This window comes from Crocodylus siamensis, chromosome 1 (assembly GCF_052110815.1).
Source record: "Crocodylus siamensis isolate JL-2025a chromosome 1, ASM5211081v1, whole genome shotgun sequence".
NCBI classification, from domain to species: Eukaryota; Metazoa; Chordata; order Crocodylia; family Crocodylidae; genus Crocodylus; species Crocodylus siamensis.
Genome location: NC_143395.1, coordinates 118299903 through 118321629, shown reverse-complemented (window position 1 = coordinate 118321629; position 21727 = coordinate 118299903). Strand labels below are relative to the sequence as shown.

General features: G+C 40.8%; 1 protein-coding gene across 4 annotated transcripts in view; it reads right to left on the bottom strand.

Moving 5' to 3' along the window:
- The window catches only part of PLEKHG1 (pleckstrin homology and RhoGEF domain containing G1), a 202046-nt gene that overhangs the window by 16612 nt on the left and 163707 nt on the right, over window positions 1-21727 (bottom strand). For all 4 annotated transcript variants that reach the window (XM_090041310.1, XM_090041323.1, XM_090041319.1 and 1 more), the window contains 7 exons: window positions 17763-17832; window positions 8703-8749; window positions 8101-8251; window positions 6966-7097; window positions 2472-2654; window positions 2281-2376; window positions 1991-2077 (listed from right to left, as the gene is read on the bottom strand). In XM_090041310.1, the coding sequence (XP_089897436.1) occupies window positions 1991-2077; window positions 2281-2376; window positions 2472-2654; window positions 6966-7097; window positions 8101-8251; window positions 8703-8749; window positions 17763-17832 (766 nt within the window). The remainder of the gene's footprint in view (window positions 1-1990; window positions 2078-2280; window positions 2377-2471; window positions 2655-6965; window positions 7098-8100; window positions 8252-8702; window positions 8750-17762; window positions 17833-21727) is intronic.

Below are 21727 nucleotides of genomic sequence, written 5' to 3'. Positions count from 1 at the left end.
GTCTGCTTTTAAGGCAGGGAAGTGAGGTGAGGGGGTAGAGTTCACAAATGTGCAGTGTTGTTTGTGGTTTACTGCTGTTTCTTACCTGTGGGTTATTTGTCATCGTAACCTACTCTGAGCCTTTCTGGATAGGACTAAACAACAGCAGCAGCAACAACATAGCTTAGAAGTCCAAAAAAACCCAAAATAGCTTATAATGTTCGCATCTGTAAAGTTGTAGTTAACTTATTTTCCACTAGGCGTCAGACATGTCCTACTGCTAAATATGAAATGTGGGGCAGATGGGAGCAGGACATTTACACAGTGTGTTAGTAACTACTCCTGTTAAAGCATGTGCAGGCAACACAACATCAGCAGCGTAGGAACACAGCTGGGTGCCCAGGGTGGCTGCCACACACAGGGGCAGCAGTGATTTCTGGTTGCTGCTGCCACCATGACTGCAATTGAGCAGCTGTGGCAAAAGCCGTCTTTTTCACCCCCGTTTCCATCCGCTCCAGAGGCAGTTGCCCCCATCTTCCCACTCTACTTACACTGCTGCACAACATACTTACTTAATTTGACTTTTCTCTTTTGACATAGGTTTAAATGATTTCTCACAGGGTGATCAAGAGTTTATCTTTGTCGTACAAGCAAGATATAATATGTGGACGTAAAATATTGCAACTAATTAATTAATCCATTCATAAGAACTAAAGATTTAAGTAGCATCTTGGTATGAAATTGGAGTTCACTCACCAGCCTCTTTTTACAACTTGTTAAACAACAGTGAGTAGAATTTATTCTTAATGGTCAATTTTAAGATAAATTTCATACATTAATGAAGTTATTCCCCCTTTCTGTTCAAATTCTCTATTTTGTCAGCAGGAAAAAAATGCCCACAGAATTATAATTACCACTGTTATTGAAAACATAGTATTTTTTTCCCCAAGTTCTAGCTTTACAATTAATATGGCCTTGTATTTGCCTACTAAATTCTATCTATCACAAGGACCACACTTTTGGCTATTACAGGCAAAATTTAAGAGCATCGTTATGCAGGAGAACGCCAGAAGCATAGAGTAAAATCCTGCCTTTACTGCGGTCAACGGGAGTTTTGTCAATGGCTTCAGGGGACCAAGATTTCAACCAGTGTGACTAATTACTGAGAAATGCAGTAAATCATATTGCAAACCACCACCTCGAGTTATAAAAGAGGGTTTATAAATCAAGGGAAAGAGCCAGCTTTGTGCATTGCCTAGACATAGCAGATATGGGCATGACATCACTGACAGCTGTTCTGAAACTTAGCTTCATGTCCCATTTTCTGTGTTACAACATTTGTAATATCACAGATATGGACAAAGCCCACAGCCGTTTTACTCCATCCTTGTCAACATCTGACAATTCCAGAAACCAGCTGCTGTCAAGGCAGCTGTACTGGGGCAACCCTTAAAGGCAGAAGTGCGTGGTGCTGGTGTAAAAGTGACATACACCAGTCCAACTTACCTCAGACTACATTTACACTGCAATCTAGGTGTGACTGAGGTATGTTGCCACCATGTTTCTTGTTGCATGAGAGCCCTAGCATCGTGGGTTTCAACTGCTAAGTACCAGGGGTCCTGGGTAAGATGGTGTACCTTCCCTGCCATTGCTGAGGTACCCTCTGTTTCCAGTCAGGGTAAGTGACACAGATGCAAGTTACCTTGCATGGGTATAGCTACATTGATGCAAGTACAAAAAGGGCAAAAGGTCACTGCAGATAACCCAATGAGATACTTCATTTCTTTTGCCAAGTCCAAAGACTGGAGCCTTTCCTCTTCAATTTTGTGAATCTTTAAAAAAAATTGACCTAAAATTAACATATTAATTATTCATTATCCATTATTCATGTCTGATGATTAATGAGAGGCATTGGGGTATAAAAGCTGCTTTGTCATGTACCCTTTTGCTGCTAATAAAAATGCTTTAAATAATACAGATACTTAGGTTAGAGATTGTATTTATTTATTACCTTAGCAGGAATTTTAGCTGGGTGGTTTTCCAGAATCAATCTCTTCAAGTGAAGGATCCAAAGTCGTTTATCTTGTTGCGATTTTGCCTGTTACAAAATTTTGAGATAGTCAGCTAATTTATTTCTGTAGCCACTCAGCACTTAGATTATAGTCATCCATGGAATACATAGGTCTAAAAGTGACTCACTTTTACCACTGGCTATAAAATAAAGGGGACTCAAATACTTTTATTTGCGGCCTTGAAAGAAATAGCAAGATAATTTTAAGAGCATGGAGATTACTTTCATACCTGCACGGTATGCTGCATCTTGGGATTTTTATAGTGGAAGACACTGAAGCTGAGTGGTTCCTTTGGTATAACTTCAACAAGCATGAGATTCCCACACTACAGCAGAGAAAGAAAGTGGTGAATGAGAAGAGAGCTAAACCATAGTTTGAAATTTGTTTAGTCAGCATATTGCAACTGAAGCCATGACATACCAATATGTGAGCCTTATATGTATACATTTCTTCTCTCTTCTTTGTAATAAGCAGCAGTTTGTCAAACAGGAACAAAGTGCGCTCATTTTTTGCTCGCTGAATGCGGAATGTTCCTTCCAAAACCAGCTCCCCATAACTAGTGAGGTCTGGCCCTTTCCAGTTAGTGAGTAAACTCTGTATCTCCTGCAATAAATAAAAAACAGAATCACATTCAAAACAATATTTTAGTGAAAAGTTTCAAATTCAAAGTGCAATACTGTATATTGAGTCCACTAGAACTGTTCTCTGATGATCAGTGTGTAACAGTGTACAGCTAATTCCTATGCAATGGCTGTTTATGGGCTCATATTTAGTAGCCTTTGTAGTGGATGACAGTTGTTCATATCATACAAACATCATGATGATCTCTAACTAGTGCTTCTATCAGTAATGACAGCAGAATAGCACAAATACTGAAAGCACAAATACCTTCACCCCAACACATGGCCCTATTTTGGACTAAGCACTTTGTCAGTTTTGTTGCTACACTGCAGCCTCACTCAACCTATGGAAAACTATAACATTTCCATTTCAAGTACAGTCAGTCTAGTACCTTTTGTTGGGACCAAACATGTCTAGCAAGTGTTTTAACTGTTTTCTTTTACTCCAGTCTCAGATTGTAGTCATCTTACTCTCTCTCTTACCTCATAAACCCTTCTTCGTCTACCCACATCAATGCCCAAATTCTCTTAACATATGTTTCCCCTTGATTGTTACTGGTGATGGACCTAAGAAATGTCAGATACAGGCAACCTGGAGAATAGAAAGTTCACAAAAATGAACGCCAAAATATATGTTGCCTCTAAATCCATGTCTGAAATAATCCAACTTTGTTGATTAGGGCATAATGCAAAAGGCATCGCTCTCAAACGGTTTTCAGGAATGGGTTGAGATTTACTTCAAGAGGATGAAAGGGCATGTATCACTGCTGCGGTTTATCTTCATTGCTACTGCTGCTTTTGGGGGCCTATAGCCCTGTGTAGGCACCATCTCAATTATTACTTAAGTCAAAATAAATACACAGTTTAGTGATGTGAAATCCTTATAAAAGTGCAGCTGTATAGCACCATGTGTTCATCTAAAAATACACTAATGTCTGTATGGCACCTAAACCAGATATTAAAAAAATTACATTTTTGAATATGCAGAGCAACTGAGATTAAAAACTACAGTTAATAAAAAGGCTCTAATTGTACCTGTTTGCTGTAGTACAGAGGCCCTCAATCTTTTTTAGACTCAATACATCCTTCATTAAACTCAAGTATCCCCTCCCCCCTCAGAAAATGCTAAATTTTAGTTTTCACTCATTTTTTTCACTGATCATGGATATATAACAGAGCAATTTTTCCCACTGCAAAGAACTCAGAAAGACCACAATAGATCAGAATTTTTTGATGCTATGAATTCCTATTTGAAATTCCTGGGTTTATCTTATGAATCATGCCTATGTGTTTGCACAGCTATGTGCTAACCACAACAACCTTAAAGGGATTGCACAGCAACCCAGGGTGCCATGGCACCCTGGCTGAGAATCACTGCTCTTACACCTCCCTCTTTTTAACTTACAAATCTGAGTGTGTACCACAGAGACTGAATTCATATCTTTTTGAAAGAGCTTTCTTGCAGAATTAAGCTATAATAGTTGCAAAATTACAGATAAATTGCTATATGATAGCAACCCTCATTACCACTGCAGAAAGTGAAATTGCTGTCAAAAGGAGTAATAGTGAACACAAAAGGTCTGCCCCTCTATATATCTGCCAGCTCAGAGCACCTTCCCAAAGCAACTAACTAATTTTATTGCTAAATATTCCTGGTTATCAAAATTCAGATGTATGTCAGTGAATTAGTTTAAGTTTTTACTGCTTATCTTCAGCAAAATGTGGCAAATTACCCAGACCTGGGGAAAGCCTTATAGACTTAATCCTGTTTCTATATGCTACAGAAGCTACCAGCTATTTGACAGATGCCACAGATTTCCAAAAAAAACCTAGTTTCCACTGACAACTTTCCCACTACCACCATATTAACGAACATGGATGTTACATCTGTGTACACCAGTGTACCCCACAGGATGGATTACAAACCATAAAGAACATTTTCCCCGATGAGGACACTGCTTTCATTTACACTGTAGTCTCCCACTTTCTCCTTGCACAAAACTATTTTAGATTTGGGGACTCCCTATACCTACGAAAGAATGGCACTGCCATTCTTCCCCTGCAATACATGACTTCCCCTGCAATAGGCCAATATATTTATGATAGACCTTGAAGTCTACTTTCTCTGCAGCTGCCCTCTCATCTCCCTGGTATACCAAAGGCAGGTTGATGACACCTTTATCATGCTGAAGCGCGGGAAGGGATCTCCTGAGAAATTCCACCAGGACTTTTAATAACTTCCACCCCTTCATCAAACTGACTCTGGAATACTAACAAATTCATTTTTTGGACACCACTCAGAACATTTGTAATATCACCACCACATTATATTAGATATCAGCTGACCACACTCCCTCTACGCCACCAGCTCTCATTCTAAACACACCATTATAACCATCACCTACAGACAAACTCTACATTGCAATTGTATCTGCTCTGATCCCCCTGACTGGGATGCACACCTTAAAGATATGAACTAGGGATTCCAACTATTACAATACAATCTTAAAATCATAGCCACTCAAATCAAGAAAACCAGACTCAGATCCCATTCCGCCCTGCTATACATGCCAATCTCAAAACAAATACAATAGAAGCCATTTGGTTGTCATCTACAGCCCCTCTTGAACACCTCCAACCCATCCTGGAAAAGGATGATCATCTGAAGGTAGCCATGGGAGACAAACCTGTCCTGACTTACAGGCAGTCCCCCACCTTCACATGGCACCTCTCCAGAAACAGACTACCTAACTGCTATTTTCACCAAAGTACCAGATCTTGTTCCAGACCCAGATGCCAGATGTGCCTCTTCAGCAACACAGACCAAATCATCACTGGCCCAAATAATATTGATTACAATGTCTGAGGTTCACTTACTTGCACCTCTACCAATGTCATATATGCCATCACCTGCTCACAGTGCCTTCTTGCCCTGGATATCCAGGGGTCAAAAAAACTTGAAGAAAAAAATGAAGCAGTGCATGCATGGGCAGCATGCACCGCTGAAAAATGAAGCCAGGGTGCCCAGAGCTGCACTGTGGCTGCCAGCCAGGCTCCGCCTGGCAGGATCACCACTGCTACAGCCCTGAGAGGTCCCCAGGACCCCAGGTAAGGCTGCTGGGACCAGCACAGTGCTGGCCCCACCTTCCCTTACCACCCCTGGGGTAACCTGCTGCATACTGCCAAAGTGCACGTGCTATGGGTGTTCCCCGGGGACAAATAGCTAAGTCAGAAGGTGCGCCACTATTACTTCTCCCTGGGGAACCAAAGATCTGGGCTCATCTGGACATGGCCGTAAGGGGTTTTTTTAGCTTCATCTCTGTTTAAACTGTTTAAAATGATACTGGGCAATGAATAACTCATAGGTCATGTGAATGGCTTAAATCTAATTTTTCTTTTCCTTTTATCTCTGACACTTTCCTTAGAACAGAAATTCCGTTAGATTTTTGATGATAATGCTCTAGGGTTACCAGCCTGGGAATGGTGACTCTGTAATATAATCTGCATACGACAGGGGTGGGCAAAACATGGCCCAGGGGCCAGATGCGGCCTGCTAGGCCATTCTATCCGGCCTGCAGGGCCCCTAAAAAATTTAGAAAATTAATATTAATCTGCCCTGGGCTGTGTGTCATGCAGCCCATGATGGCTTGCCAAGACTCAGTAAGCGGCCCTCTGCCCAAAATAATTGCCTGCCCCTGGCATAGGTGAATCTCCCCTAGGCTGCAACTCTAAATGCTCAAAACCAATATGACTTAATTGGACTTTTTGTAAGGCTTATCTGTGTCTATGACCACTGCTCTATTGGTTTTACAAAACAACTCATAGCAGGTATAGGTTTCAATAGGCTTTAACAGGAAAGATAAAATAAAGAGCAAAACAAGAAATGTCTCATAACAAAACAAAATCAATCAGGATAAAAGGGTAAAAAAAAATAATAATAAAGAGCCTCAGAAGTTTTCAACAGAATATGCCCTATGATTTAATGTACAATGGAGGCTTTAGCTACCAAGAGGAAAGAAGAAAGAGAATTTATCTGATGTTCTGTATCATTGCAAGTAAATGCTTTATAGGATATTGCTCATAAAGATATCCTTCTGAGGTTTTCTCTAGCACCTATGACCATAATGTCCAAGACCTAGTAAATTTAATCACTGAATTCAGCAAGTGAGATTAAGCAAATATAGACATAAAGGAAAAACAGAATTAAAACACATGCATTAAAAATCAAAAACAATCTACATAGAGACAAGAGAAGAAAATCCTATATAAACCATTAAATTTCCATGCAACTCACTTGCAGCCTGATGGCGTGTTCATGTTTCCTCTTCATATCGTTAATGTGCCATGCCACTCTCTGCATTGTATCTATAGCATCTAGTACAACATCATAGCCTTCAGTGTCCTTGTCAAGGTGGTTTTCTATTTCCTATTAAAGAATCCAGTAAAAAAACACAATTACTTACATCTAGATGAAAAGAGTTTGAAATGTTGGCAAGGCCTTTATTGTTACTCTTTTGTCTTAGAACTAAAATTACCTGAATGCAGTGATGTGTACTCTGATATTTTTGTATATTTTGTCACCAGTTTAGACTAAACAAGTCTGGCAAAAGAAAGTTTTACAGTCAGCTGAGTACTACTCAAACTGCTGCTGAGAAGACACATTAAAAGAAAAAGAGAGGAGCCACCAAGGCATCACACTAATATATAGAAGACAGACCTTTCTAGGTGAGGACTGCTTATGATTTCTGGAAGCACAGAATGCACCTACATGCCTAGCAAAACCAGACCTGATTACATTCAGCCTTCAGCTAGGAAGGGAAGGATGCACTAGACACTTTAAATCATGATCTTCGTCTCTTTACATTTAATTAGAATGTAACATTGTAAAAGAAAACATGTGGAAAATGTTAACAACCAAGCAGGAATTTCTGAAAATGTTCCTTAACTCCATCCACAGGGTATGGAAATAATTCCCAACTGCCCCAGTCTTTCCAGCAAATGAAATTCAGATAAATCAATGGTGTTTATAATTATTTAACCTTCCTAATGGTCATCATCTCACCACTTGGATGTGTGGAAAAACAAGTGCTTTTCATTTGAATGATAAATGTTGTGTGAAATTGTTTATACCTGACAGCATGGCCCTCCCAAAAAAACACTGGAATTATAGACCGCAAAAATTCTGATTATTTGCATGCAAAAATTGAGTCAATGAGCCCAAAACAATTACCATACACTTCCTAAGCCAAAAGTGTTTATACACTTTTAAGGGATGAGAAAATGTTTCCATAGGTACAAAAAAAACAATCAACAAAACACTACACATCTCTAAAACAACTTAAAACTGTTCCAACTGTCCAGCATAGTAAAAGCTCTGGAATATGGAGGTACAGCCACTCTAGACAGAAGTGTTTATAATATGCACATACATGCAAAAGCAGGTGATACTTGAGGATTCGCTGGACAGGTTTTAGAAGATAGGAGCCCAAGGGCAGGGAGTGACGTAAAGCTTCTTGCCGTTCTCTGAAGAACTTGGCCAATGTCTTGTTCCTCATGCACTCTGTTAGGACAGCTACTGACCTGGCAACATAAAATACATTTCCTAAAAATAAATGCTGCTTCTACAAATCGGGACACACAGTCAGGAACTGTTCCTTTCATTCCCTTTACTGGGGTATCAAATCCCCTCCCATTGTAAGCTTCTGCTTTTCCTTCAGAAAGAGAATTCTTATTTTAGGTATTTGGGTGCATGGCAGAACATGGCCCTAATTTTTAGCGAAGGCAAACAGGAATTACTAAGAAAAACAACAATAAAACAATTAAAAGCAGAAAAGCTTCAGATAAGTACTTCCCTCCTGTTTAATATTATGATTTGAAAGAAAAAGCACAGAAATAATGTTTTTTCTGCATTTGGAAAACGTATTTCTGATAGGACTGAAACTGTGTCCTTCACTTATTCATATCAAGTTACATCCTCTAAAACTGGACAAAGCAAGAAGGAAAAGGTAAAGAGAGAACAAAAAGGGCTTACCTTGGATAATTGGTGCAGTACTGTGTATATATATGGAAATCTTCACTCTGTGTGTTGGGGTGGAAAAAATAATATTTGGATTTTGTCAATTTACAGATCCTAGATTCCCTCCTGATCCTAACATTTAGAAAAATGGTGCAAGGCTGAGAGCTCACTGGTTCAGGGGCGGGGGGATTGACAGCGGAGAGGGTGGGTCAGTTTGCAGTGGAGCAGTTCCTGTGCATGTGCACAGAGTGGAAGGGGAACGCAATTGCATGACCCCTGGATCCACTAAGACCAGCACAGCTTTTTCATTTGATATTGTTCTTGCTCATCCTATTCATTATTCCCTCCTTCCACAGAGTCCCAGGTTAGGCTGAATTCACATTGTTCCACACACCTAGATCAAGGTCTAATGCAATATTGCTCATCTTCCCTCCCATCTTAAAAATCTCTTAAATTCAACTCTTGTATGAGCTTTCAAGTGAAAAGAAATATTACACTGTTTTCTGTGTTTACTGTTCTTTATTTACTGACTTTCACATTAAAGTCCCACTCCTGAAAAGTGCTGAATGCCTTCACAAGGGGGGTTCAGTGCCCTCAGGTCCTCCGCACCTTACAGATCAGGACTTTAGACTAAATTTGGGATACGTACACTAGATTTATGCTTTTGGCATATTTATACATCATACAATACTACTAACACATCATAGTACTGTAGGAATTATTCTAGATGTTGTGTATTATAATTCACTACTGTACACTATAACTTAATATAAAACCAAAAAATACAAAATACAATGCAACAGAATACAAAATTACAGGTGAAATGGTGAAGACCATAACTAGGACTACAATAATTTAACCATATTGCAGAGCCAGTGTTTTACTAACTTTGCATAAAAAAGAGAAATTACACTTAACAAGATCAAAAGTGTCTATATATTTGCAGATAATCAATGATTTTATAAACAATTACTTTTTCAATTTCTTAATTACTGAATTCATTTTATTTATTTATTTATGCAGTTTGTATGCCACCCTTCCCAACAAAAGCACAGGGTAGCTTACAATAAGAGAAATAAAACAAGGGCAAGTAGCATAAATATAATTAAACAAGAGATTCACTGAACATCTCTGCCTAGTTATAGTTGCTAAATTTCAGCCCAAATAGGACTTGCAAGACTTCCAAAAGATTTCCAGACATGGGCTGTGAAGGGTCACAAGAAGGAGAGAGACTCTCTTTACCTAGATATCCTTAATGTTACAGGGAAATATTTTTCCTACTTTACTTTTATGCAAAGAGACAATGCCTGAAAAAGGGCAGAAAAACGCAAGAAAGCAAATATGGAAAGAAACTGCCTTTTCTACTGGAGCTTTTAAGTTCCCTTCTGTGCAGCTGTTTGTCTTACACAATTTGAAAGCAACTAGTGTACACTTCACTAGTTATGCCTATATTTTAGTATACACCTGCACAGTTAAGGAAATTCTCTATTAGGCATTAGGCATGTAATTTTCTAACTGTCATCAGTAATTTCACGTTTGAGCAGCTTAAGGAAGAAAATATTAGCCACAAAGGTGAATGCTTTAGAAAGCTACGATTGTTTAAAAACAGGAAAGTTCCACTTAGACTGTTTTGTAACTAGATTTAGTGGGGGTACTAGTCACACACTGCAATAATGGTAGTTTTAGAATAGTTTTTTGTGCTAATTAGATTCCCCGGGGTAATCTAGGCTTTTCCTCGGGCCCAAATTTTGGCCTCTCACCCTTCCTCATCCTTTCAATAACAACATTCCTTACTGTTTTATGATGTCTGTCTCTCTCTTCCCCCATAGCAGATGTATTTTACAAGTTTGCAATTTATATAGCATTTCTATCCTGAGGATGGGGCATGAGGGGAAGGATTATGCAACTGTAAAGTATTTTTGAAGCAATTACTTTTTCCGTTTTGCAGCCTTGATATTCCTGGACATTGCCCTCTTATAAACAAGACCTCCAGATTCCATTGCAGGTATCTTTATAAGCTGTTCTGACACAGAGCAACACAATAAACACACTCCAGGAGTAATGTTTTCTCATTACTAATAGTTTATTTTGACAGAAAGTGACAATGGTATCATTTACTACCCTGAAGAGCTTCAGAAGATGGCTTTTGTGGTACACCTTCAGCTAGTGCAGGCTCACTCAGCTGCCTCTTGTTGCCTGAACATTTCCATCAGTCAATTACTTTTCTTTTTTTCCCATAGCTTTTCCAGCCTCTCCACTGTGGCTAGGGACAGACATTCAAAAAACCTGAGCCTGAATTCATTCAATCTTTACAGGTTAGTTTAGCCTGTCTAGGTTGAACTGATTTGCAATTGCACAGACATTCCCTCTGGACTGAAGAACTACAGGCACATGCCTGCAGTAGCTCAGGCTAGAAGCCAGAGGGCACTACAGCAGCCCTCCCCTCCCTTCCCTTCCATAGTGCTGAGCTGAGGACAGCCAAGCCCCAGCAGGACCTCTGATTAGGGAGGGGTTTAATCCACCACCCTGCCTGCACCATCCCAGGCTTTTTCCCGCTCGCTGCTCAAGGGGCAGGAGTGTTGCCAGCCCCCAGCCCCCTGCTAGGACTCTGAGGCAAAGGTGGGGTGCGCAGTGCACACATCTGTTGATGATACTGAGCTTTTAAATCCCCCTCTCCCTGCTTCTGACAGGTGAGGGAGCCAGCAGGGAGCTGATAACACATTAGTTCAAGCTCTTCTTAAACAGCATTTTTTCCAAGGAAGAAACAGAGTGACATTACAAGCTGACCTAATGATAAGCTCCAAAAAGCCCCAAGCAGACGCTGTTTTGTCTGCCCATCCCAGTGAAATTGGAGGCACACACACACAGACAGCTCTTAGCATTAGCTAGCATACCACATGCCTAGGGTCCATGGGACTGGGATCCATGCCGTGGGAAATGGGAGGGGGGGAATTCCTGCTTGAGCTGCGAGTGGGGTGGGGATGGGGAGCAGGGGAAGTGGGCAGACCTTGCTGTGCCTGCAATCTAAGCTGGAGCTCTGGCTAGGGAACAGAGGGGAAGGCCAGCCCTGCTCTCTGGAGCAGATACCATAACCCAGGGCTGCAAAGCATCTGGGATGCTGGGGGACTCTGGTTTAACTTAAACCAGGAAGGGGTCTGGGCAGACATTGCATAAACCAGTTTGACCCAAATCAGTTAAGTCTGATATTACATTCAACCAGGTTTATCAGACGAGTTTCAGCCATTTTGAAACTGGTTTATGTGCACTGAACTTATGTTCTGTTACAGGTTTAAACCAGTTTCTGATCACTTAAACGGTTTATGTGTAATGTCTGTCCCTAGCCTGTAAGACTAAGCTATGACACCCCACTCACAGTACTTATTCCTGAGCTTCCACAGATCAATAAGTATATGAGTGGAATAATTTGACCCTCTATGTCAAGTCAGTTCTGTGGATGATACACCAGCTTATTTCAAGTTTGTTATTTGATTGTAGTATCTACCATTGCCAGATAAATCTTCCTAGTTCCAATTACATTCCTTTAAAGTAATACAGTCCTCAGCAAAGTTTTCTTTGTGCATTCATGTACAATGTTCTGGCACTGCCCTCTGAATACCCTACATCTGTGGTATTAAATACTTCAGTTTAGTCTTAACATACACCTCATAAAATGATTTTTCTTAATCTTTCATGCTTGACTCATTTTGCTGTTACTGCTAGTTCTTCTGGTGGGTTACATACACCCTGTTGTCCACACCCAGAGACAATGAGGTTGTGTCATAAGCTATTAATGTATGTGCTTGGAAATAACAGCTGCAGCTGAAAAGCATCTCAGCTACAACTAGAAATTAAGCAAACCACAATCTGGTGCAGACATGACACAGTGTAATTTTCTCAAGCAATCATTATCGATCTAGTTATCACACATATTAAATCAGGAGTGCTATAAAGACAATAAATATGATATCTAATATGATGGAAAAAGGCATGGTATATGGTATATGCTCATAAGACTATTTTTTGTTAAATATAGTATGTTCTGATCACTCAATTGCAATAAGGTATAATGTATAAACACTACAATGTGAATGAGATAGACAACATAAAATTTCCTGTGACCAATATATATGTTCTTTAGTGTGGGACATATAGCTTGTCCTGCTTTTCAGCTCATAAAAAAGGGTACACTGTGAAATTTTAATGGAAACATTCTTTGTCCAACTACCTATCTCAAGGTTTTATACTGGTGTCCATCACCGTAGTAACTATCTGCTCTCCGTATAAAATTAATAGAAAGAGGCAAGTCTTCTAGAGCACTTCCTTCCTTTGGGAAATAAAACATGTCAAGGATTTGGTTTCTTGGTTTTTAAATACATTTTAGTCTTGCTATAAACACTGAAAAACTAATTAATTGAAAATTTAAAAAAATTTTGCTAGGCAAGCAGCCAACAGAAAATACATATGCTTTCAAGCTTTTAAGTCTTTTAAAAATCAGCTGCAAACACATTTCAGCACAAATAATGAAACTTATGTCCTGCTTCCAACTAATACAGCTAACTACCTCTCTCTATTTTTAATGAATCAGGTAAACATTTACCACAAAAGATAGTCATGCAAATTCTGCCTCCAGAATGATATGGTTTAGACTCAATCAGCCCAATAAATCTAGCATCCATCAACATCAGATACTTCCCTCCATCCTTAGAAGAATTCCTTTTGATGTTAGCTGAGCAAATGGATGAAGGCCAATGTATGCTCATAAATCTGCAGTTTATGGTATACAACAATCAGGAATTCTTAGAAACATTACCATCTTTGTTTTTTTAAATACTATAGTAATCATGCTGTAGAAGCTTTCCTTAATACAGTTTTTTTATGCATATGTACTTTCCAACATGGCTCACAGCATGCATACAGAATTCAGTAAGAAAAATCTACCCCTCAGAGGTAAAAGAAAAAAAGATCATGACTTACATATAACTTACAAATAACCAGCCTGCTCCTATTGATGTATGTTATGCCCTTTTACTTGTCCCTCTAACATCCATCTGAGAAATCATGTGGGCTCTGTGCTGTACTTAATCCAAAATAATCAAACTCCATTTGACCAGTTTAGGATGAAAATCCCAGACCTCAATATTCTGTCAGTAAAACTGCCTGGCCATTTGCCTTTCTACACTTAAGATAAGGCAGTTTTTGCTCAAATGCTCAGCTGATGTTATCTGTTTCACAACAGATCCAAGGAAGAGGATTGTTCCACCAGACAGCTAGGGCTCAGGCTGTACACATTAAAGTCAACACTTCAAATTACACTCACACAGTAGTTGAAGTAAAATGTTTCTGTCAATATCTCAAAACTTTAACTGCAGGTATCCTGATACTACAGCAGAGATGACTAACTACTGTACATCATCAGTTGGCAAGGGCGGGCAAAATGCAGCCCAGGGGCCGGATGTGGCCCGCCAGGCCATTCTATCCGGCCCATAGGGCCCCTAAAAAATTAAAAAAATTAATATGCATCTGCCCTGGGCTGCCTGTCATGGAGCCCTTGACGGATTGCCAAAACTCAGTAAGTGGCCCTCTGCCCAAAATAACTGCCCACCCCTGGTTTAGGGCCACAGGCTGGATTAATTAGGGTCAGGTCCCAGGTAAACCAGTGAAATAATTCCTTGCCCCCACGTCATTGCAGCACGTGCTACCTCATGCAGCAACACTGTGTGCTGCATTCCTGCCTGGCTGCAGCACTGTAATGGCTTGGTGGTACAGAGCCCCTCAGCTATGGTACATGCACAACTCCCTCCCCTCCCCATGCCTGGCCATAACATCGGCAAAACCCCCTGGATCTATAGGCTACTGCATGCTGCCAACCCCTGGACTACATTATCATCCCTGAGTTCTCAAATTCACTTAGGTCCAACAGTACCTTTGTGCAGAAGCTACAGGGAAAAGCCCTAAAAAGGAAACCCTATAACTGTTCCAAACCTATCATATTCATGTTTGTAGTCAGCTCTGACTGAAAGAAATCACCTTGCATGTGATGTAGCCCATACTTGTTATGGGAGTATAGCATCTCATACAACCCCCCAAAGACCTCTCGTCTGCCTGTGTCATGAAGTCACCCTGAACAAAGGGCTTTGACTATCTCATGCCAACTCTGAAAAAACTTTATAACCAATTTCACAGGAATCTCACCGATGCACCAGGGCACTCTGTATACCCAAGATCTATCTTTCTTATCCATATTCAATCCCAAGATAAACAAGGATTGCAAGTACTCTTAAATGAATATTATTCTGGAACTGGCTTGAATTCAGTCAAAAATAGCAAGGTTATACTACCTCCCTGAGCATCTGTCAGCACTTGCTGCACTACAGTTTTATAGATGCACAAAAAGCACTTAAAGAAAATAAATGTAATAGATGTCAGAGTGTAAACTGAAGCCAATGGCCTGCCTGTCTTTTTTCTTTAATGAGCTGCTAGATTAGAAGCAAGTCTCTGTTGTGTTGCTGAGCTGCTGATTGAGTTTCAGAAAATGCATGTTCTAAATTTCTGGGTGCTGAGTGAGAAGTGTGGAGTGCCAGAATTAAACACTCCTATACAGCACCTCATTTGAATGTAAATGTGTGGAATACTGAACTCAGTCTTCTAATTAACACTGGCATCATTACAAGGAAAATGAAAAACTGGGAGCTGGCAAGAAAATATATAAGCAAACTTTTATATGAATAATTAAGCCACAGTTGAGCTTGCACTGGAACCCTTTTATCAGCCTTTGATTACAGTTATGAGCAAAAGCCAAAACATTTCAGAGAACTTTAACTGGACTGAACTTAACATACTTCTTCCATGTACACAAACAGAAGCCACAGCTGGTGTACACTGGTGTAGCTCCACTGACTTCAATGGGATTACACTCATTCATACCCGTTGAGGATCTTACCCACAGTGTACTAAAATATTGTTAGTACCCATACTTCAAGACTTTTTAATTTCCATCCATGACCTGTAGACAAGTGACCCATAGGCAAATTGTAAAATGAATACAAAAACACTGAAAGTTTTCTTTCATCTCTTGTCAAACCACTGACTGCCATTAACTATGCAACATGGTATGAATGGGTTTTTTATTTAAACAATGTTGCAAGTTGTTATTAAATATTTATGTAGTGTCATAGCTTTGCATGGTTCCTTTGTCTGTTACCGAGTTTTAGGTTACTGTCTGGTTTACCATCAAGGATATCCTGCTAAAGCCAACAAATACAAGCTGCTGTTTTAATATGCATTTGCTGTGGGCAGTAAACAAAACAGAGACTAAGACAGAGATTTCACTCCACATTTTACAGTCTTTGCTCAAGATGTACTAACGGGATTTCACAATCTTGGAGCAGATGAATCTTCTCTGCAATGCAAATCATGGATAAGTACAGCACTTATTAAAGAGGAAATGACTTCAATGGGAAATTCAAATTATCAAATAATGTATGAATGTGATTCCTCCTGTGCATAAATAAAATATAAGTTGTTATGTGGCAAGTTTCAGTTAGCAGAGATTTTCTGAGTGCTTGGGTTTTGGCAATAGTGAGTATTAGACAAAATGTGCAACACCACACAAGTTATTTTTAATAAACAGACTAGGGCACAATTTTGTTTAGGAGGACAAGTTTCAATTTTTCTCAGTATATGCCTATACTAAGCATTATCTGACCTAACTTTCAAGCATCTGCCTCAGTAGAGAGATTTAAAACGACAGATGTCTAGTCTTTCCACAGAGTCAATGGAGGGATCTTGTGGAAACAAGAATGAATCACACCTACATCATCGAGTCACAGAGAAGTAGGGCTGGAAGGGACTTCAAGAAATCATCCAATCCAAGCCCCATGCTTGGAGAGGATCATCTATATCTAAACCATCCTATGCATGTGTTTATCTAACCTATTCCTAAAACTACCCAATCAACTCTGTTGCACAGCTACAATGCACATGGCCCCAAAACACCAAGAGCCTGTCACAGGTAAAGCAAGGAGATGAGAGCTATCAGTTTCCTACCACGGCAAGTGTTGTTAAAATGCACTAGAGAGATGAAAGAGGGCCATGCTCCCCTGCTACAGAGGAAGTGTCTAACATAAAACATACACACAGTGCTGGGAAGCAGAGACAATCATGCAGGACTCCCCTCTCCACAGGCTACAGGGGAAAATTCCTTTTTACCTTGTTCTCCTTCTAGTCCCACAAGCCTTGCATTCTTAGCTGCTCAGTAGCCCAACAGGATGGGTAGAGAGAGACCTCACCTCACTTATTCGGCAGCCAGAAATTTGGAGATGGGGGAATAGCAGCAGTGTTAATGGCTGTTCCCCTGCTGCCAAATTTCCACACCTGTGAAAAGCCTTGCAGGCCTGATAACGTGGCTCTGCATGCTAAATCGCACTGGCTTTCGGTTGGAGCTGGAATATGGAGTCAGCACAGCACATGGTCAAATCTCAGGCACAGGGTCAGGGCAGCATGCTGAATCATGCTCACAGACTGACGTTACCTGAGATCTGGTCTGCAGACTGAACTTTTGCTACTTTGCCACCCCACAGGCCCACCAGAAGGTTGGGCATGACTTTTCTAATCAGGAGGTTACCAGGCAAAAGCTGGACAGAAGCAGCAGCAGCAGCATCACCACCAACCATTCTGAGTTGTAGATACGAGTTAAAAGTTGTGGATTATGTCCAGGTAACGAGCAGGGTCTCTCTGGAGATGCATGCAGATGTTGTGCACTTTCAGTGAGCCATTCAAGCTACACAGAAACTTAGGCAAGGAGTGAGACTGCCCTGGGTTGGCTTACAAGCCTACAACCGTGTGTAGAATTAATGAACTCTAAAATGGAAGCATACACTTCATTTAGGCATCTACATTAACATGTAGGATGCTGGTGCCAGGCCAATCTGAACTGCTCCTCAGAAATGTCCCTCTTCTGCCTCAGTCCTGGTTATTCTGCTACCGAATTTAATCTGGCCCAGGGAGTATATCTGCCCTGTTATGAAGGGGGAGAATGATCTACATTAAAGAGGGCTAGATACCAGATCCACTTACCTTGGAAACAAAACATTCTGCTATTGCTACAGGGTCATTTTCACAGTTTTCCAGGTCTTGCAAAAGTTCACTAATAAAAAAAGATGGAAAAAGGAACATTATTTTTTATGATCCATTTTATACCCATGTACTTGACATAGCTTTGTCTTTCTTCACATCATAATAATCACTGCAGTTTAAATGTAAGTTAAAACTAGACCAATATTCAAACCTGGAATTTTATTGTTTCCTCCCATTGAAAACGCAACTGTATTTACCTGTCTTCTGTGTTATTAACTTTATTAACCTATCATTAGGGACAACATCTTCAACCTTAATTATGTACAGTTACATAAATATATAGATGATGTGTGTACCACATATATGTCTGTTCAGATATGCAGCCAATTAAGCAGACTAGAGATCTGCAAGTGCATGTGGCCAATTTACACACATTTATAAAACAGGCACACCTGCAAATGTATGCATAGAATTACATGATCCTGATACAAGGAGTCCATTCTGACTCAACTTCAGGTGGTCAATACACAATGTTGCATCTCAACCTTACTGCCCCAAGTAATCTGAAACTGATTTCACATTCCTCAGTTGGTATTAGGATTTTATACTAGACCCAATTAACAGAAAAGGGTTGGAGGGTCTATGTCTTTTAACTAGTTTGGTAAAGTGAGGTGGCTGCTAGACCTGCTAGGGTCTTCCACTCTTTTTCCTTGCGCTGGTTGAGAGAAACTGTTGCTTTGGGTCTTCGCGGAACAGGCTCTTGGAAATGCCATTCCAGCATATACTATTCATAATCGCCACGTCACAATGCAACACAGCTGACCTTCTTAGATGACTTAGACAAGTTTCGCTGCAAACCAACTCCATCAAGGTGAGTAGAAGGGGAATGTTACAGCAGCATATTTTAAAATCAAGGAGGAGACTCTGCTTCTGTTCATCTGTAGTGATGGTCAAATGGAATGGAGTGAAATTTAAAATGCAATGAAGCAAGTGTTCTGTTATAAGACAATTGTTTTCCAGCCTCCAATACTAGGGGCTTTGCTTGACAGGCTCTACCTTAGCTAGTTTGAGAAGCAGAGATACATTACAAAAAGGAAGGATTGTAATCACTTCACTAATAAGAAAACCTCCCATTTTGACTGGAGGGAAAGTAGCAGACTTGGAAAGAGCTTTCTTGAAGGAAAGACAAAGTAGACAAAGGATGCTTGAAAAAAATGCAGGAGAAAATAAAACCCTAAGTATAAACGTCAATAATTCTACCATGCCAAACAGGAGATGAATTCTTTACAACAGGAGGAAAGTCTTAAGTCTTCCGCTTAGTATTGTCCAAGATTCATCTATTCTTGGGGGAATGTATGAGAACATTTTAATTTTTCATTTTATTGTGCAAGATGCACAGAAAATCAAAAGGGAGATAATTCAGGCAGAAGAGGAAAACATCTGTGATGACCCTCTGGTCCCAGAGGTCTAGTTTGCTAGACCTCTAGCAAAAGTCCTACTGAGACAATATTACAGAACAATAATCCTAATTTCCTGTCAAATGGACTCCCTAACAGAAGCTTTTTCTCTTTTTCTTAGGTGCCATTTCTTTACAAAGGGATAGCTAGTTTCTTGCATTACAGTGCTGTATGCTCAGGATACAAAGCTGTATCTAGAATTTCTTCTTTCTTTTCACAGGAACATGATTTCCTATTTGAGAACCCAAAATGTAACAAAACAAGGACACCTGACTTGCCCTTATTCTTCAAACTTGCAAGAAAATAAATCACTCTATAACTCTGAGGAAGTCATTTAACCTCTGTACTCCAATTTCACCATCTGCAAAATGGGGATAACCAGACTACTATTTGCTGATACCAAATAGTGGAGAAATACCACCTTGTAAAATTTGCCATATTTTTGTTTAGAAGTTCAAAGGCAGTGATAAAGCAGTTGCTCCCTTAGTTCAGTCTTTCATTTCTTACAGACAACAAACAAATAGCATAGCCTTTAGTATTTATGCTATGCTTATCAGGCTCATTGGCCATAAACTAAAAATGTCAACACTGCACAATGCAGTGCTATGCCACATACTTTGATTTGCTTTAAATAAATTAGTTTGATGCCAGAAACAATTCAGCTGTGGTTGCACAGAGCTCTGTGCAGGCTACTATACCCTGGGAGTGTCTACACATGTTGCTATGGCAATGTTGTTACTGCACTGTGATTTAGTACTTCCTCTTGGAAGTACTAAATCACAGTGCAGTAATGGCCCATACTGAGACACACATGCAGCACAGTTATTTTTAGCAGCTATTTTGCCATAGTGGCACACTATACCAGGGCAATGCGTCACTACAGCAAAGTACCTGCCCGTCACATGTAGATGCCCATGGATGCTATGGCGGCATACCATCATGTGAAGACATCACGCGCCCTGAGATGCAGCATCAATTAGCTTTTGGAGTTTTGCAATACCACAGCAACAAAACTCCAGTGTAGATGCAGAATTAATGAGTGCACATAAAGGTTGCATTTGAAAGAATCCTAACAAGGACAGCCCAGCCTGAAGAAAGAGAGCTTTGGGAACGTGAAAGGCAGGGGGTGGACAGCAATACGGCACAGGTAAGGAACGGGAAGGTTAGAGACAAAAAGCCCTTTAGGACTTGGAGCGAGGGGGTAGCAAAAGCACCAGTCACAGGGCTCAAGTGCCTATATACTAATGCTAGGAGCATGGGGAACAAGCAGGATGAACTAGCGCTCCTGGTTGCACTAAACGACTACGACTTAGTGGGGCTGACGGAAACCTGGTGGGATCCATCCCACGACTGGGCGGTACATATTGAGGGCTATAGATTGTACAGAAAGGACAGAGTGGGGAAAAGGGGGGGAGGGGTTGCGCTCTATGTTAAGGAGCAATATACATCAACCCTCATCAAGACAGAATCAAAGGATGAGGAAGTAGAAGGACTGTGGGTTAGGCTACATGGGGGGCAAGGAGAAAAGGATTTGGTGGTAGGGGTCTGCTACAGACCCCCACATCAAGGGGAAGAAATAGATTTGGGGCTCCTGAGGCAACTCTCAGAGACCATAAAAGCTAAAGAGGCGGTGGTCATGGGGGACCTAAACTACCCGGACATCTGCTGGGAGACACAGACAGCAAAGTCCCACCGCTCACGCAGGTTTCTAACCTGTGTACAGGACCTCCACTTGACGCAGGAGGTACATGGTCCCACTAGGGGGAATGCCTTACTGGATCTGGTATTGGCAACGGGGGATGACATAGTAGGGGACCTACAGATCAGTAGCCATCTGGGGGACAGTGATCACCTAAAAGTACAATTCAACATAAGGCGTCGAGTGGGTAAGGTAACCAGTAGGGTGAACGTGCTGGACTTTAGGAAAGCTGATTTCAGCAAACTCAGGCGATTAGTGAAGGATGCACTGCAGAGTAGTAGTTTTGAAACGATGGGAGCCCAAGAAGGGTGGCTGTGCCTTAAGGAAGCTATCCTTCTCGCACAAAGCGAGACGATCCCCGTGCGAGGTAAAAGAGGGAAAGGGGCCAGGAGGCTTCCCTGGCTGACCAGAGAAATCCTGGGCAGACTAAGGGCCAAAAGGGGAGCACATAAAAAGTGGAAACAGGGAGAGATCACCAAAGAGGAATATACCTCTTCTGCTCGTGCTTGTAGGGAGGCAGTTAGACAGGCCAAAGCTACCATGGAGCTGAGGATGGCAACCCAAGTAAAAGACAATAAGAAATTGTTTTTTAGATATATAGGGAGTAAAAGGAAGGCCCAGGGAGGAATAGGACCCCTGCTAAATGGGCAGAAACAATTGGTGACGGACAGAGGGGACAAGGCTGAACTCCTCAACGAGTTCTTCGCCTCAGTGTTCCTAAGCGAGAGGCATGACAAGTCTCTCACTGGGAGTGTAGGGAGGCAGCAGCAAGGCACCAGACTTCCATGCGTGGACCCTGAGGTGGTGCA